The 19,552-nt window shown below is 36.2% G+C and overlaps 1 protein-coding gene across 1 annotated transcript in view; it reads left to right on the plus strand.

Moving 5' to 3' along the window:
- COL24A1 (collagen type XXIV alpha 1 chain) overlaps positions 1–19,552 on the plus strand; it is a gene marked incomplete at both ends in the record, with an annotated part of 371,273 nt that overhangs the window by 133,458 nt on the left and 218,263 nt on the right. Inside the window, one exon of the mRNA XM_080801684.1 lies at positions 13,205–13,258. Within this exon, the coding sequence (XP_080657810.1) occupies positions 13,205–13,258 (54 nt within the window). The remainder of the gene's footprint in view (positions 1–13,204; positions 13,259–19,552) is intronic.

The following is a 19,552-nucleotide window of genomic DNA, read 5'->3' on the forward strand; positions in this document are numbered from 1 at the left end:
AATGGCAGGAAAAGGGGAATGCATTCCAGGCAGAGCAAATCATATGTCTAATTGACATATAACAAACTACAAATGTTTAAATGGAGCAATTTGATCATTTTTAACATAGGTATAATTCATGAAACCATCACCAAAATCAAGATAATAAACACATCCATCAAATCCCAGAATTTCTGGGGCACCTGGGTGATTCAGTTGGTTAAGCGTCAAACTCTTGGTTTTGGCTCAGGTCATGATCTCAGGGTCCTGAGCCTTGACATCTAGGTAATATGCATAGTGGATTTATAGAACAGTGAATGAAACTGACTGCCTGATACAGATTCCTTGTGTTGGTATAGAGTGGTAGATAAGGTTATAAAACTAGGTTGGTGCCAAATTGCACAAGGCCCTTGACTCCAAGTGATACCAAGACAGAGTGTTCAGTAGCTAGATAGTGAAGCCTAATATTATAGTTCTTTATTGTGAAAAATACGGAACCTACCCCCCCAATCTCCCAGATGAACCAGCCAAAGTTTTATTGATTTGCCTGGTTTCTGCCCATAGTGGTCACAAATTTCTGTCATTTCATAGTGTAGGTGGGAGTTTTCATAACTGTTGTTTAAAAGAGTACAGAATCTTCTGGCTACCCAGGAGGAACCTTAGTACTATTAGTTGCTATTACTAATAGTACTGAGTACTGTTTTTACATTAAGGTAGATCTGAGGTTGCTCACTAGATTAATGAAGAAATCTTCCCACCCAGAGGAAAGTTAACAACTAAGACAACTGTCTTTGAAGATACTTTCTGTTCCTGGTACTTGGTCTATAGCCATCTTCTCCAATTCCTCCTTTTAGCAGACAATAAAGAAGAAGACCAGTTATTGCCTGGTTGACCATACAGTTTGGTTAACATGTTTACTGCCTATTCGCATGGCCTTTCCTCAAATATCATTAATCATGTGGTAAGGCCTTCATACTTCCTCTTCCAAAAAGCTATGTCTCCACCAGTATCCCATTCTCATCAGAATTGTCAGACTGTGAAGGATCCCAAACCTGCAAGTTAGCCTGATAGTTTCACAGATTTCTGTTAGAAAATGCAAGGGGTGCCTGGGTGGCTCAGTGGGTTAAGTCTCAGGTCTCACGGCTGAGATCGTAGGGTCCTGGGATCGAGCCCTGCATCAGTCTCTCTGCTCAGCGAGGAGCCTGCTTTCCCCTCTCTCTCTCTGCCTCCTTGTGATCTCTGTCAAATAAATAAATAGAATCTTTAAAAAAAAAAAAAGAAGAAGATGCAAGACTCCTTAGACAGAGACAAAGGACAGTTTATTATTCTTAACAATAACAGTTTCCAGACTATCAGCACTTTTGCTCTGATTCATGGAGGCTTACTTCTCATAGGGTGATGTGAGAGAGCTAGATGGCATTTGCATATGCAGTAGTTGTATTACCTAAAAGGAACTTTGAACTTAGAGAAACTGAACTTTTTATAATGGCCAGTTATAAAAAAAAAAAAAACTTTGTTCCAGAAAGAAATTATTACATGGACAGTAAGCACTCCTGCCTTTTGCTGCAAAGGGAGACACTATGGCCATCTTTGCTATGGTGAAAATCCCTGAAAAGATAGACTGGAACAATGGATAGTTGGTAACCCATAACGTGCAGAAATGCAAGTGACTATGGAGAATTGTATACCAGCCGCATGTTAAGTTAAATGTTAGCAGTATAAAGATGGGTAAGATACCTTCATTTTCCTCTATGAGGTCATATTTTATTGGAAAAAAAGAAAAAACCTTAATTACAATATGGAGTCATTAGTACTAAATAGCCATATTAACAGAGTTTTGTATGAATATAAAGGAAAAAGCTACTGATTCTGGCTAAGGGGAACCGTGAAAGGCCTCACAGATTATATTTGAGTTGGTAACAATTTATATGAATGGGGAACCTGGAGCAAGGAATTAAAGAAGGCTTCCAAGAAGTTTGGTTGCTTGAGCAAAGACTTAAAGAAATAGTAGTGGCTTGTCAAATGGAAACAGAGGGCAAGGGTACTCCAGCACAGATACATGAGGAAGCTAGGTGGACTTAAAAAACTGCATATAATTCAGTGTTTTAGTCAAGTCTGTTTCCATTAAAAATAACAAAAGCTACCTCAAGTGGTTTTAAGCAAAACTCAGCATGGCCTAATATAATCAGGAAGTCCAGCAGTGCATGTGCCTAGAGTTTTGACTGAATATAGAAGTTTGATGACTATAATCAAGACACTGTCCATCTCTTAGCCTTACTTATATCTGTTGGCTTCACTCACAACACACTGTGGGAAAGGTGGCCCTTGGCAATTCTATGCTTATATTGCCCTCAGAGTTAGCAATCTTAGCAGAAAGAAAGCATTCTTCTTTCCTTATAGCTCTAGCAAAAATTCTAATGTGGATTTCAGCCAATCTGGCTTGGATTACATGATTATCTTTAAATCAGTCACAGTAATCATGAGGTTAGAATACTGTAATTGGCAAGATTTGGGTCATTTACTCACCCCTGGAAATTGGGATTGGGACCAGAAGCCCATAGACTGGAAATTGAAGAGTAGTTTTTCAGAGATGGTGAGCAGACAAAAAGAAGATGCCCTCTACATTTTACATTTTTGGTGCCTAGTATCTACATATACCATTCTCCCACTTATACAGTTTTTTTCTTTTTCAAATTAAAGAATAGAGGGGGAGACAGAGGGAGAGAGAGAATGACAAGCAGGCTTTATGCCAGCATGGAGCCCAATGCAGGGCTTAGTCTCACGGCCCTGAGATCTTGACCTGAGCCAAAACCAAGAGTTGGATGCTTAACCAACTGAGCCACCAAGGCACCCCCCCAAACCACACTTATATAGTTTTTTAAATGCCTCTAGTAACATAGTACAGCCACCTGCACAGCTGAAAATAGACTCTCCCTTCTCCAAAGGAAGATAACCCAATCTATTGATCACTTGCTGCTTTTAGCTCCAAGTCCAGATTCTTGGAGTAAAGTGCATTCTTTTCAGTGAGGCCTATATATAGGTCTGATCTCAGATAATCAGTACGATTTTAGAAAGAAAACAAAATAGCCACAATATTCATTCCATTTGGAGAAAAGAGAGAATAGGAAACAAGGTAGAGTGGCCCATGCCCATAGCTGTGCATGTAAAACAAAAGTAGGCAATTGATATATGCCAGTCCCTCATAAAAATACAAATCAACTTTTAAATCATCTAACTTCCTATTCCTTGCCACAAACTTACACACACTGAAAAAGGGAGAATCTAAGATAGTCTTCAGAAAATAAATTGTATGGTATGAGGACTGGGTACACCCAGTACCAATTACCTTTTGTTTTATACTTTTATTGTGGTGTAACTAACATATAACAAACTATCTATGTTCAAATTGTGCAATTTGATCATTTTTAACATAGCTATAATTCATGAAATCATCACCAAAATCAAGATAGTGAACACATCCATCAAATCCCAGAATTTCTGGGGCACCTGGGTGATTCAGTTGGTTAAGCGTCAAACTCTTGGTTTTGGCTCAGGTCATGATCTCAGGGTCCTGAGATTGAGCCCTGTGTTGGCTCCATGCTCAGCACAGTGTCTGCTTGAGAGTCGCTCCCTCTCACTCCCCTTTCCCTCTCCCCCTGCTCATGAGCCCTCTCTTACTCACAAATAAATAAAATCTTTAAAAATCCCAAAATTTCTTTGTTCACCATTGTAATTCTTCCTTTCTCTCTCTCATGTTCCTCCCTTCCCTAGTCTAACACTGATCTGCTTTTTGTCACTATAGGTTATCTAAATCTAAGGGTCAAATAATGGTCAACATAGTTTATCTTAAAATTAAAACTTTAGTATAGCTTTGCGTGGATTTCAGTAAAATAAAAATGGGCTTTGCAACTGATTTTGTAGCATGACTTCAAGTGTACTGATAATATTATTTAAACAAAGCCCTACTAAACAAGTCATTTAGAGAGTGTATGTTGTGTTATAAGGAATTTTCATTGTCTTTATTGTCTCTGGATTTTCTCTGTTGAGTTTTTAGGATGCTACATATTAATGGAATTCAGCTGTGCTAAATGTATTACTCAAAAATACAGAATTGCAAAAGGGAAAATCCATGAATAGCAGTAATCATTTGCAAAGATTGCAAAGATTTTCAATATCATAATGAAAGAAAATTTGCTTTTGATGGTTTTTAGTTCTAAAACAGCAAAAGAGAGTGAAAGAAAGCCAGATACCTAGATGAATTCCTTATTTTGTCTTTATTTTTCCAGAGACTCATATTTTCTGTTTGTGGTTTTCCCAGAAGACAGAACAGTTCCTTAATTTGCAGTTGTATGCTGCCCTGTGCTTAAGTTTCGTTTCTATAGTTTCCTGGGAAAGTGAATTTATTACTTCTGCCTTGTCAAAAAAAAAATTTTTTTTTTTGGCATTAACTTTTACATGGATTATTCTCACTCTGAAAAGGTCATTTTCATCTTTTTTTTTTTTTTTATTGCTTTCTAACTTGGACTCACCATATTACTGACATGGCATGTACTTCCATAAATGCTAAAGAATAAAATCTTGCAATTGTTTTTTGGATCCATGTCTTAAATGGAATTCTCCCCTTATAGAACCTCTCTCCCTCTGACTGCATTCTTTCTCGTTTGCATATGTTATAATCCTATCTATAGAAGCTATGCTACTTGGGTTTTTTGGGGCAGTGTTTTGTTTGTTTGTTTGTTTGTTTTTGACAAAGAATAACTTTGAAACTATACAACTGAAAATATAATTGTGTAAATAGTTTATTTTTAACTTGCTCATCAATTGAAGCTGTCAAATCCTTATTGAATGTACTATATCCAAGCACCAAACTAGGCTTTGAATAACTTTGCCCTTTAAGAGTCCATAACTTATGTGTTGCCCCAGCTTGAATGATTTATTAGTTTTATCCTGTTTTAATAGGACTGTTTTTATAAGAGATAAATTCATTTCTACTTTGTTCAGACTTATAAACTACTTAAGATAAATTTAAGCCAACTGTATTGTGTTCTTATATACTTAAAGCAAAATCAATATAAAAGTCAATGAAAAATAGAAAATTTTCAAGAGAGTTAAATGGCCTAAATGATACTACTGTCTATAACAGCATTTTATTTCTGGGTTCTCTGTTCTGTTTCATTGATATATGTGTTTGTTTTGGGGCTCAGTACCGTACAGCTTTGTGATACAGCTTGAAATGAGGAATCGTGATGCCTCCAGTTTTGAACAGAACAAAGCAATACACTATCTCCTGAGAGTGGTCAGTTTGTTAGAGGAAACTACATCTCAGAATTGTAAAGAAAGAAAAACTTATACATATAAAAATAAAATTAAATGCATTGAGAGGGTAGAATATAACTGTAAAGATGAAAATTAAAAAAAAAAAAACTTTAAAAAGACCAAAAAAAAAAAAAAAAGAGAGAGTGAGAGATAATATGATTAGGCAGGTGAATAGAACAGAGCCATATGCTAGATTTTGGAAGTATTTTGGTCTGTTAGAGGAAACTGCATCCCAAAATTTTAAAGAAAGAAAAACTTATGTATATACAAAAATAAGGTTAAATATAATGAAGGGATAGAATGTGACTATAAAAATGAAAATTAAAAAAGATTTTTAAAAAAGGAGTTGATAAAATAAGTTGATTGAAAAGGAAGGAAGAAAAATTTTTAAAAGAAAAAGATACAATTAAAATATTAAAGTTAGAAGACTAAAGAATCATGGAAAAAAGCCATGAATTCTGTGTGCTGTATTCCCCTAGAATATTTGTAGTTCTCATTGATCGGTAAACTTGGTCTTGGCTGGATGTTCTTTCTGATCTTCTGGGGAAGGGACCTGCTGGGTTAATTCCCAAAAGTCTTTGCCCTATGAGGAATTGGACCACCCTTGCCAGGGGCCAGACTAAGTAATCAACCCCCGTTTGCTCTATGTGGCTATTGTTCCCTAAAGGCTTTCTGTGACGCTTTAGAGGATAGAATGAAAATGGTGGCCTCCCCATCTGCAGCCCTGGAGCCCAGAGCTTGGGATCCCACTCCTTAGAGAGCACCCAGAGAAAAGCAGTGAATCACTCCTGTCTCCTGAGTCTCTATCTGCACTGTGTGCTCACCCAGCCTGGGACCGAGCCTTTGTATCTCAGGCAAATGGCCCCATTGGATACTCCAGACCCAGCAGATTCCTACAGCAGGTTCCCATGCTGCACTTCCCCAGGGAGGAAGGGGCATCTCCCTGGATTTGTTGCTTCTTGGGTCCCTGCTTGAAGAACAGTGGCCCCCTGACTGTGCCGTCGATCACTGTTTATCACAGTCCTGAGCTGAGAGCTCACTCCGTGGCTCACTCTGCTGCTGGCTTCCCTGGGAGCTTTGCTGTACTCAGGCATGCCCAGTCTTCTGTGACCCCGGGGTCCTGAGACCACACTGTCTTAGCGAGGGTTCTGCCCCCAACTTAGCCACCAGACCAATGTCCCTCACCAGAGCAGACTTCTAGAAGTTCTGATTTTGGGCTCTGATGCTTTATCACTTTCCAGTAGCCGGCTGACAGAGGCTCCCTTCTCCCCGTGGTCTATCTTCCCATATATCACCTCAGATTCACTTCTTTGCACCTCCTACCTTGCAGAAAGTGGTAGCTTTTCTGTTCATAGAGTTGCAGTTATTTTCTTCAATCTCCAGTTGAGTTCACAAGTGTTCAGAATGGTTTGATAGCTATCTAGCTGAATTCCTGGGACCAGGTGAAATTAAGGCATCCTACTCCTCTATCTTGGAAGCTGCCAAAAACCCATTTACCATTTTTAACCATTTTTTAACTGGAAGGACTATTTTTTCAGTAGAAAAGAGACTTTGTAACACTTATCAAAGAAATACTAAAGTGCTTGATGTATGCCATAGAGTATCATGTACTTACTCTAATAGGACATGCTAGCTTCCAAACCTCTAAATACTGCCAAAATAAGAATGACCATATTTTATTCTTGTGATTTCCCAGGAAACTAATGGAGTCTGCTAGTACTTTGGTTCCCAGGTTTTGCCTTAAAAATTTGAATTTGTCTCCGGCCTTTAGTGATTAGGGAGTAATAAAACATTGGCATTACTGGAGAGAATGCTGAGTCACTCTTATCAGTCCTGTAAATGCATGTGAGAAGTCTGAAAATAGAAGACACATTTTCATTTACTATTTTTAAAGCCACTTCAGTTTTCTGCTTCTTGATAGAAATTGATTAGACTATTTCTATTAAAAAGGCATGTAAAATCAACCTACAAAAAGTGTGTTTCTATACACTGGTAATGAGCTATCTGAAAGAGAAAATTAAGAAAACAATCCCCCTTAATAATTGCATCAAAAAGAGTAAAATCTCTAGGAATAAGTTGACTGAGGAGGTGAATGACATCTATACTGAAAGCTTTAAGACACTGATGAAAGAAATTGAAGAAGACACACATAAAATGAAAGATATTCCATGTTCATGGATTAGAAGAATTAATATTGTTAAAATGTCGGTACTACCCAAATGTGTCTATCTACAGATTCGGTGCAAACTCTATCAAAATTCCAATAACATTTTTCACAGAACTAGAACAAATAGTCCTAAAACATGGAACCACAGGTGAACTCAAAATGCCAAAGCAATCTCAAGAAAGAAGAACAAAGCTGGAGGCATCACACTCCTGATTTCAAAGTATATTACAAAGCTATAGTAATCAAAACAGTATGGTATTTGCATTAAAACAGACATATAGGGACACCTGGGTGGCTCAGTTGATTAAGTGACTGCCTTCGGCTCAGGTCATGATCCTGGTGTCCCGGGATCGAGTCCCACATTGGGCTCCCGGCTTCGTGGGGAGTCTGCTTCTCCCTCTGACCTTCTCCCCTCTCATTCTCTCTCTCTCTTTCTTTCTCTCTCTCTGAAATAAGTAAATAAAATCTTTAAAAAAAAAAAAAAAAGAGAGAGAGACACATAGGTCAATGGAACAGAATAGAAAGCCCAGAAGTAAATCCATCCATATGCAGTCAATTAATCTATGACAAAGGAGCCAAGAATATAGAACACATTCAATATTCATCCAGGTTGCCACAGTCAGGTTTCATTTTCTGATATACCATAATTAGCTTATCCATTGGATTTATTTATTCATAGATTGTTTATCCATTTACCATTTTTAACCATTTTTTTTTTTACTGGAAGGATTATATATTTTAGTAGAAAACAAAGAAATACTAAAGTGCTCGATGTATGTCATAGAGCATCATGGACTTTATTAGGACACTGTAGTTTCCAAACTTCTAACTACTGCCAAAGGTTATTAAGGGGGTAGATCTTAGAAGTTCTCATCATAGTATAAAAAGAATTGTAACCATTTGTAGTGATAAAATGTTAACTAGACATTGTGGTAAGCATTTCACAATAAATACATATTTGAATGAATGTGTTTTATAGCTGAAATTAATATGTTATATGTCACTTTTATCTCAGCTGAAAATAAAGGCACCAGAAGTAAGGCTGCTCTTTCTTCTTCTCACTGAGATGTTTATTTTCTATCGTGATGTGATGACTTAACTGAGATAATGAAACACATTGTGGGAGAAACCATTTTGACTTTTCAAAATTTTCCAAATTATTTCAAGTTAAAATGAATGAAAACATCTTTATCAGATTTTTTTTTTTAAGATTTTTATTTATTCACTTGTCAGAGAGAGTGAGCACAGGCAGACAGAGAGGCAGGCAGAGGCAGAGGGAGAAGCAAGCTCCCCGCTGAGCAAGGAGCCCAATGTGGGACTCGATCCCAAGACCCTGGGATCATGACCTGAGCTGAAGGCAGCTGCTTAACCAACTGAGCCACCCAGGCATCCCTTTATCAGATTTTTATTTGTAATTTTTTTCTTGTATAGTTTCATGCAAACATAATTTTTTTTCTTTCTTTTTCATTTTATTTCTTTTCAGTGTTCCGGAATTCATTGTTTATGCACCATACCCAGGGCTCCATGCAATACTTGCCCTCCACAATACCCACCACCAGGCTCACCGGCCCCCCACAAAACCCTCAGTTTGTTTCTCAGAGTCCACAGTCTCTCATGGTTTGTCTCCTCCTCCAATTTCCCCCAACTCACTTCTCCTTTTCATCTCCCAGTGTCCTCTGTGTTATTCGTTATGCTCCATAAGTAAGTGAAACCATATGATAATTGACTCTCTCTGCTTGACTTATTTCACTCAGCATAATCTCTTCCAGTCCCATCCATGTTGATTGATAAAAAAGTTGGATATTCATCCTTTCTGATGGAGGCATAATACTCCATAGTATATATGGACCACATCTTCCTTATCCATTTGTCCGTTGAAGGGCATCTTGGTTCTTTCCACAGTTTGGCGACTGTGGCCATTGCTACTATGAACATAATTTTTTAACGGAAATTATACTTTGATGTATTTTTTGTCTTTCAGCCTGTAAGTTCTTTGAAATGTTGCTATTTGGCAAGGACAGCCATGTCCTGCCATTTGATTTAAATTTTGAATGTTAAATTTGAGAGTTAAAAAGAATTCCTTAGGGCACCTGGATGGCTCAGTGAGTTGAGCCTCTGCCTTCTGCTCAGTCTCCACACAGTGCAAGAAGTTTCCTTTTTCTCCACATTATTGCCAACACCTGTTGTTTCTTGTGTTGTTAATTTTAGTCATTATGACAGGTAAGTGCTTTTCCTCTATGGTCAGGAACAACTCAGGGATGTCCATTCTCACCATTTTTATTTGATATAGTGTAGAAATCCCAGCCATAGCAATCAGACAACAAAAAGAAATAAAAAGTTTCCAAATTATTGACATCTGTCATCTCCTATTCTCCTGGTCTTTAGCATGTCAGGTTTTTTTTTTTTAATATTCCTTTACTATTATTTTAATGTTTAAGAAGGAACCATAGCCTTTCTCTCCTCCCAAAAGTTGGCAGTGCTTTTTTCTTCTATGGTTTGTCATTCAAGTGTGCATCTTTTAAAACTATAGTGTAGACTTATTTTGTTACTATGTCTTTCAGTCTACAAGCCCTCTTTCCATTCACCCTTTCTTCCTCACAATTTAGCTGTTAAAGATCCACAATCATGTGACCTGGGTAGTCACAGACGAGACCTGACCATATTGAGTTTTGTTTGTTTGGTTGGTTTTGGTTAAGACTATAGGTGATACTGTATTCTTTCATCAGGAAGCACGTAATGTCTAGTTATTTCTTTTTTTATGATGTTAATAACAGTTGATAACTCCCAGATGTATTAGATTTAGGTGATTGCAAAATGGGGATACTTTTGCTCTATCATTTTTTTGTTGGTTGCATACATTCCCTCATCTACTTTTTTGTTAGTAGCAGCACAGTATATATGGGGAAAATAGAATAAATGCTTGATTCTTCACCTTTCTTTACCAGTTTTCAAAACAAGGAGTTGATTTCCTCTCATTCTCTGTACATGGGCAGTTCTTTAATTGTTGAATCATTACAAACTTGTGAATTTAAACATATTTGATATGTTTCAATCCATTGCAATTCTTATCCTTATTGAAATTCATATTGTTACATATCCGCTCGGTGGGATCCTCTTCAAGCCCCCTTGGTTCTTTTAACATAACTCTAGAGTTGAAATCTTTTGTAGTCTTTTTGCTTTCTAGAATGACAAGGTGTTTCAGGCTCAGCTAGAGGATGGACAGGAACTACTAATTTATCCATGAGGATGCTCTCAACTAGTGGTTGTAAACCAGTACCCAGGGACCAAAAGTCAAAAAAAGACTTGTTGTCTTTTTTTTTTCCTGAAAGAAACAAGTCAGTCACTCAACAATGACAACAACAAAATAACTTTTTCAGCACTTACTATGTGCCAGGCATTGTATTAGTTGCTGGCAATATTATAGTTCATAAGACCTAAAACTGCTTTCAAGGAGTTTACAGTTTGATGAGGAAAATAATATAAGTCATAACACAATATTAAGTGACCTTTTAGGACTCTAGGATGGTGTGAGTTCCTAGAAGAGGCCTAACCCATGGTTTGGGGATCAAAGAAGCAAAATATCACTCAGTTTTCTTGGTTTATCTTTTTCCCCCCTTATGTTCATTTTTCTTTCTTAAATTCTACATATGAGTGAAATCATATGGTATTTCTTTCTATGGCCATCTTATTTCACTTAGCATATTACTTTCTAGTTCCATCCATGTCATTGCAAATGGCAAATTTCCTTTATGGCTGAGCAATATTCCATTATATATATATATATACACATATGTATGTATATATATATATATAATGGAATATATATATATACCACATCTTCTTTATCCACTCCTTAGTCAATGAATATTTGGGCTTCTTCCATAATTTGACTGTAGAAAACAAACTGATGTTTACTGGAGGAGAGGTGGGCAAGAGGATGGGTTAAATAGGTGATAAGTATTAAGGAGGACACTTATGATGAGCACTGGATCTTGTATGTAAGTGATGAATCACTAAATTCTATACCTAAAACTAATATTGCACTGTATGTGAACTAGCTGGTATTTAAATGAAAACTTGGAAAAAATATTATTCAATTTTCTATTTAAAACATAAGTCTTTAGTTGAAGAAAGATGAGGGAAGATTATTTAGGCAGAGAAGGCATAGGTGAACCTGATTTTTTTTCTTTAATTAGAAAAGCAATCAACAAGTCTGTGATAAAAATATTCTGTTGCCAAACTTAAATCTGATCCTGTGACCAGTTTTTCTGTTATCACTGTCTTCTCTCTTGCCAGAAATGTCCCTAAATAATATTTTTCTCCATAGAATACAAATTTTAAATCAGAGTCAAGGCCCTTCTCTCCTAATCTGGACTGGATGAGTTAATATCACTTTCTTTTGACTTGTTTTTCTTTCCAGTATGAGTATTCCAGAATCAACCTTGCAGTTCCATGTAACTTGTGGGCATTTTTACTGCCATCATATTCTTCACTGAGCTACCTTTTCTAGCTCACATTCATATTTACTTGCAACTTTTACTTTTTAACATGCTGATTCTTGGAGCACCTGGGTGGCTCAGTCAGTTAAGTATCTAACTTTGGCTCAGGTCATGATCTCAGGGTTCTGGGATGGAGCCCCGCTGTGGGCTCCTGCTCAGTGGGGAGTCTGTTTCTCCCTCTGCCCCTGCTCCTTCTCTCTCTCTCTCTCTCAAATAAATAAAATACTAAAAAAAGATTCTGATTCTTGTACTTGTCTTACCTTCTGTTCCTTTGCCCAAGTCAGCAGAAAATACTAAAATAGGTTTATCTGTGATAAAATCAATAGAAATAAAACTGCACTTATTAGCTTATTCTCATTATTGAAACTGATTATGATAATCACATTCTAATTTATTATTTCAGCAAGAACATTGATTGATCTAACCATTTTATAGCAACATTCTAGACCTTTCCCCAGCACAAGTTTTATTTAACACTACAGCTCCATTCTATTTCTTGAGACAATTATTTTAGACTGCCAAAATATAATTTCCAAAAAGATACAATTGTGATTTTCAGGCAAATATAAAATAAATATGGGTGAAAAAATTTTTTGAATTCATTAATTAATGATGAAATCAGTAGGATGTTAAGATGAGTTTGAGCAGCATTTGAAGAGCTAAGTATTGACTATTAAATATGGGGATGTTAAAATAAGATAACTAAATTAGATACAAAACTGACTAATATCCTGTATATTAACCCATAACCTTTATGGTAATTTTTTTCACCAGATAGAAGTTATTTGCATTTCTGCCTAACAAAAAATGTACAAGTTAACATTCGGTTAGCAAACAGTAAATCTAACAAATTATATTCCCCTAATCCTTGGGTGGCCATATGTCCCATAGGTCATTGGAAGGACCTATTATGAAACTTTTTGCCTTTTTTCCATGTTGTGGTTGATTTTGGAATAAGACTTTGGTACTCTTAGACTGGATTGAAGAATTTTCTTTGGGTCCAAAAATTGTGAATAACTGTTGGAGTAAATTCTGTTTTAGTACATTTTGTTAGTTTTGTATTCCACAGTTAAACAACTGCCTAATAATTCACCTTTAATACTTTAATTAATAATTCACCTTAATTGAGTGGTATAAAGTACTTTAACTGGGAATGAGAGAATGGCAAAGGAAATTTTCATATGTTTAATAGACTTATAGTAATGGCTATTGAGTAAATTCTCTATGTTTTTATCTTCCCTAGGGTTTTCCCGGAGATATTGGTATTCCTGGACAAAATGGCCCTGAAGGATCAAAGGTAAAAGAAAATTGAGAAAGAAAGAAAGAAAAAGAAAGAAAGAAAGGAAGAAAGGAAGGAAGGAAAAAAGTATTATATTTAGAGTTTTCTAATCTCGTGTTTCAATTAATCGTTGAAGAAAAAAGACTTTAGGAATATCAGAAGATGTCTGGATATTTTTGAGCTGTCTCAGGTGCATTTAATAAATTGTAGAGCTTATTTCAAGATAATCAGGAAGTTGCTTGCATGTTTAGTTGTTCTTTCAGCACCCTTTGTTTAGTTAGAGTATCTTCTCCAATGTCTTGAGTTCAGGTCATTGAAAATGATTTTCTTTGTTTGGTATGGACATAGATGAGGGGGATTATATTTTCAAAAAAACATAAATCACTGAAAAAGAAGTTCTTGGAAGAGGTGAAAAAAACTAAAACGCCATAACCTATGATATATGGATGAGAGTTTTCTGGCTACTGAAACCCTTTAGGTCCATAAAAAATCCTCTGATTAAAATACAAGAAAGTCTCCAGTGTCCTGGAATTTATACATAGCACAAAATACCTGAAGAACCCTAAGCATTTTTAACTTCCTTTACTGTTGTTGTGTATATATTACCAGGAATTAGCAAAATTTCTTTCTTTTAAAATTTTATTTAAAGAAGTTTAATTATGACATACCCTGTTAATTTCCTGTGTACATCATAATGATTTGACAACTTAATTTATTATGAAATGATTGCCACAATAAGTGTAGTTACTATCTGTCACCATATAGAGTTACTGAAATACTGACTTTATTCTCTATTCTGTACATGATCTCTCCATAACTTACTATTTTCTAACTAGAAGTTTGTAACTAACTCTTAAGTCCTTCATCTATTTTGTCTCCCTGCCCTGACCCCTGTCCTCTGTGGTAATCAACTGTTTCCTGCATCTATGAATCTGTTTCTGTTTTATTTTATTTGTTCATTTTTGTTTTCCAGATTCTACGTTAAATGAAATTATATGACATTTGTCTTTGTCTGACTTATTTCATTTAGTATAATACCCTCTAGGTCCATCTGTTTTGTCACAAATGGCAAGATTTCATCCTTTTTTTTTTTGTGGTAGAGTGATATTTTGTTGTATATCTCTAGCTCATCTTTTTTATCCACTCATCTATCAATGGACACTTAGGTTACTTCCATATTTGGCTATTCAGATAATGCTGCAATGAACATAGGGATGTATATATCTCTGAATTGGCATTTTCATTTTGTTTAGATAAATACCCAGAAGTGGAATTTTTGGCTCACATGATTGTTCTATTTTAATTTTTTTAGGAACTTCTATACTATTTTCCGTAGTGACTGTACCAATTTACATACTTATCAACAATGTACGAGAATCCCTTTTCTCTAATCATTGCTGACACTTACTTTTTGTCTTTTTGATAATATCCAATCTGAGAGGTGTGAGTTGATATCTCATTATGGTTTTGACTTGCATTTTCCTGGTAATTAGTGATGTTGCACATTTTATCATATGCTTGTTGATACCTGTATGTCTTCTTTGGGAACTTATCTATTCAAGTTCTCTGCCCATTTTTTAACCAGGTTTTTTATTTGCTATTTATTTATTAAAATATTTAATTTATTTATTTGAGAGAGAGTGACAGAGAGAGCATGAGAGGGGAGAGGGTCAGAGAGAGAAGCAGACTCCCTGCTGAGCAGGGAGCTGGATGAGGGACTCAATCCCAGGACTCTGGGATCACGACCTGATCATGACCTGATGTTGCTTAACCGACTGAGCCATCCAGGTGCCCCTGTTTACTTGCTTTTGATATTAAATTGTGTAGAGCAACCTGGATGGCTGAGTCAGTTAAACATCTGCCTTCAGCTCAGGTCATGACCTCAGGGTCCCAGGGTCCTGGGATGGAGCCCTGTGATGGACTCCCTGCTCAGTGAGAATTTCCTTCTCCCTCTCCCTCTGTCCTTCCCCTGGCATGCGCTCTCACTTTCTTTCTTTCTCTCTCTCTTTCAAATAAATAAACAGAATCTTTTAAAAATTGTGTAAGTTCTTTATGTATTTTGGATATCAACTCTTTATCAGATATGTGATTTGCAAGTATTTTCTCTTATTCAATAGGTTTCTTTTTTTGTTGTTAATGGTTTTCTTTACTGTGCAAAACCAGTTTAGTTTGATATAATTCCATTTTTTATCTTAGCTTTTGTTGCCTTGCCAAAAACATATTGCTAAGACTGATGTCAAAAAGTGTGCTGCCTACATTTTCTCTTTCATTCGTACTTTATTTGGGCTCTCCTTTTTCTTGATGAGTGTCACTAGACGTTTGTCAATATTTTTACATCTTTTCAAAGAACCAGCTTTCAGTTTCATTGATTTTTTTAATTGTCTTTTTTTAGTCTCTATTTCATTTCTTTCCACTCTGATCTTTATTATTTCTTCTCTTAACTTTGGGCTTTTTCTGTTTATTTTCTAGTTCCATTAGGTGTAGAAATAGATCGTTTATTTGGGATTTTTCCTGTTTCTTGAGGTAGGCCTGTATCGCTGTGGACTTCCCTCTCAGAACTGCTTTTGCTGTGTGCCATTGATTTTTGGAAAGTCATGTTTCTATTTTCATTTGTCTTGAGGTATTTTTTAATTTCCTCTTTGATTTCCTTGTTGACCCATTGGTTGTCTAGTAGTGTGCTGCTTAGTTTCTATGTGTTTGTGTTTTTTCTAATTTTTTTCTTGTAATTGATTTCTAGTTTTGTGCTGTGGTCAGAAAAGAGGTTTGACATAATTCAATCATCTTGAATTTATTGAAACTTATTTTGTTGCCTTATAAGTTACCTGTAATAGAGAATAGCCTACATGCACTTGAAAAGTATGTGTATTCCACAGTTATCAGATTAAATATTCCATATGTATATCTATTAAGTCTATTTGGTCTAATGTGTCCTTTAAGGTCAGTGTTTCTTTATTAATTTCTGTCTGGATAATCTATCCATTGATGTAAGTGGGATATCAAAGTCTTCTGCTATTATTACTTTACTGTTAATTTTTCCATTTTTGTCTGTTAACATTTGCTTTCTAGATTTAGGTGTTCCTATGTTGGGTGCATAAATATTTATCAATGTTATGTCCTCCTCTTGGATTTATTCCTTTATCACTATGTAATGCCATTCTTTTATTGTTCTTACAGTCTTTGTTTTAAAATCCATTTTGTCATTTATAGGTATTACTACTCCACCTTTTTTTTCATTTGCATTTGTGTGGAATATCTCTTTCCAATTTTTCGCTTTCAGTCTATATATATCTGTAGACCTGAAGTGAGTCTCTTGTTGGCAGCATTTGGATGAGTCTTGTTTTTCTTATCTATTCAGTCACCCTATAGCTTTTGAATGGAATGTTTAGTCCATTTACATTTAAAGTAATTATTGATAGGTATGTACTTATTGCCATTCTGTCGTTGTTTTCTGGTTGTTTTTTTAGTTCTTCTCCGTTCCTTTCTTCTTTTGGTCTCTTCTCTTTGTGTTTTGATGTTTTACTTTAATATTATGTTTGGATTCTGTTCTCTTGATTTTTTTGTATATATATTGTAGGATTTTAGTTCTTGATTACTGTGAAGTTTGCATGTATTGACCTTATATATAGCAGTCTATTTTAAACTGATCATTGCTTAAGTTCAAATGCATTCTAATAACATTACATCTCTTCTGTCCACCAGTGTTATATTTTTTGATATTGTATTTTACATCTTTTTATTTTGCATACCCCTTAATCACTTATTATCTTTTTAGTTGATTTTACTATTTTTTGTCTTTAAAGGTTCATACTAACTTTTCATTTGGCTGATTTACTCCTTTATTGTATATATTTGCCTTTACCAGTGGGATTTTTTTCTTTCATATATTTTCTTATTTCTAAATAGGAACTTTCCTTTTTCAAGACTTTTTAACATTTCTTGTAAGGCCAATTTAGTGCTGATGAACTTCTTTTGTTTCCTTGTATGGGAAACTCTTCATCTGTCCTCCAATTCTGAGTGATAACCTTACGGGGTAGAATATTCTCAGTTGTAAATTTTCCCTTTTGGCACTTTCAATATATCCTGCTACTCCCTTCAGACCGCCAGAGTTTCTGCTGAAAAATTAGCTTGACAGTCTTATAGTGTTTCCCTTGTTTGTGATTATTTATTTTTTATCTTGCTGCCTTCATTAATTCATTAACTCATTTATTTATTTATTTAGACAGAGGGAGTGTGTGCGAGCTGGGGACAGTAGGAGCAGAGGGAGGGGAAGAGAGGGAAATACGGGGCTTGATCTCATGACTCTGAGACCATGACCTGAGCTGAAGTCAAGAGTTGAATGCTTAACCAATTGAGTCACCCAGGTGCCCTCTCTTACTGCCTTTAAGATTCTGTATTTAACTTTTGCCATTTTAATTATAATATTTTTAATTAAAGTATGTTTGGTTTAGATATCTTTGGGTTCATTTTGTTGAGGACTCATTGCTTTCTGGACTTGGATGTCTGTTTCTTTCCCTATGTTAGGGAACTTTTCAGTCATTATTTCTTCAAATAAGTTTTCTGTCCCTTTCTCTTTCTCTTCTCCTGATGTGAATATTAGTATGCTTGATGTTGTCTCATGGGTCCCTTGTTCTCATTTCTAAAAGATATTTTCTCTTTTTGCTGTTCTGATTGAGTATTTCCACTATTTTTTTCATTCAGTTTGTTGATTCATTCTTCTGTATCAACTAATTTGCTATTGATTCTCCTCAGTGTATTTTTATTTCAGTTATTGCATTCTTCAGCACTGATTTGTTCTTTCTTATATTTTCAATCTCTGTTGAAGTTTTCACTGTGTTTCTCTACTTTTCCAAGATTGACGAGCATCTTTATGACTATTGCTTTGAACTCTTTATCAGATAAATTACTTATCTCCATTTCATTAGGGCTTATTTCCTAGTTTTTGATCTTGTTCTTTTGTTTGGGACATACTCCTGTTTCCTCATTTTTTTTTTTTTAACTTTCTGTATTTGTTTCTCTAAATTAGGTAGAACAGCTGCTTCTCTTGGTCTTGAAGGAGTGACCTTGTGTGGAAAAATCCCCTTTATACACTGGGTGTGCTTGGCAGCTTTGGCAAGCATGGGTTAGGAGGGTCTTTAGAACTGTTGCACTGTGGCCATCTTAACAGGACACTAGAGCTTGAATGGCCAGAAGCCAGGAGGGTTTCTGGAAATCTTGTGCAGCAGGCTGCTTTGTTTGGACAGATGGAGTAGGCACAGGCTGGTGGGGGAGACCCAGGATGTGTTGTGCCAGTGCCACGTTGGTGGGGGGGTATCTGGTGCAGGTTATACAGTCCCATAGCATGCCATGCTGGGGCTGACTTGATAGGATGGCTGGAGCCAATGTAGGCACAGGCTAGGGGTTCCCAGGCACACTACCAAGGTCCCTTTGGTGGGATGGCAGGATCAGACAAAGGCTGTGGAATCCCAAAGCATACCATGCCAAGACTGTAGTAATAGCACAACTAGAACTGTGTCACAGGTATGGGGGCCTTGAGCATGCTGTGCAGTGCCACCTTTTAGGGACAGCTGGAGCTGTTTTGGGCCTAGACACCAGGGTGAACTGGGATGCCCTCATCAGATCAGCGAGAGTACCTGTACTCTATTCTTTTCTGCACCATCAAGATGGAAGGATAGTGTAAAAAATGGTGCTCATCAGCTCTTTTGATTTTGGTGGGAGTTCAACAGTTTTCTGCCCATTTGACAGTCATTCTAGGGTTACTAGATGGATTTCCTTTACTTACAGTCTAGTTTCCCTTTAAACCACTGCTCTTTCTCTTTGCCTCATTGTGGCAAATCTGCATGTGAGTGGTATCTCTCCCTACTACGGGTTACCACATTGGGAGTGGCATTCTCACTGTTACCTTGCCTTTATCTGTCCTGCCCTTCTGTGTGTGGTTCTTTATCTTTTGTTGTATAGAAGTCTGTTTAATGAGCCTTCAGTTCTTCTTCAGAATTATTCTATATGTAGTTGTAAATTCGGTGTGTGCATGGGAGGAGGTGACTTCAGGGTCTTTTTATGCCATCATCTTGGATTATCTCTCCATAACAAAAATTTAAATATCCAGGTTTACCATGCAGACTAACATAGAATGAACATTGTAAACAATGTATTGTTAATAAAGCCATGAAAGGATGAAAAAGCCTGAAGTTTAGAGAATGGACAGGTTATGAAGTACAGTATTGCTGCTGTGGAAGGTGAGTGTGAGTATAGAGAAACTGAGAGATGAAGCTGGAAAGGATATTAATAACTATTTGTTAGTGTGCTATAGTGTTA

This window comes from Martes martes (assembly GCF_963455335.1).
Source record: "Martes martes genome assembly, chromosome: 4".
In the NCBI taxonomy this organism is placed as follows: domain Eukaryota; kingdom Metazoa; phylum Chordata; class Mammalia; order Carnivora; family Mustelidae; genus Martes; species Martes martes.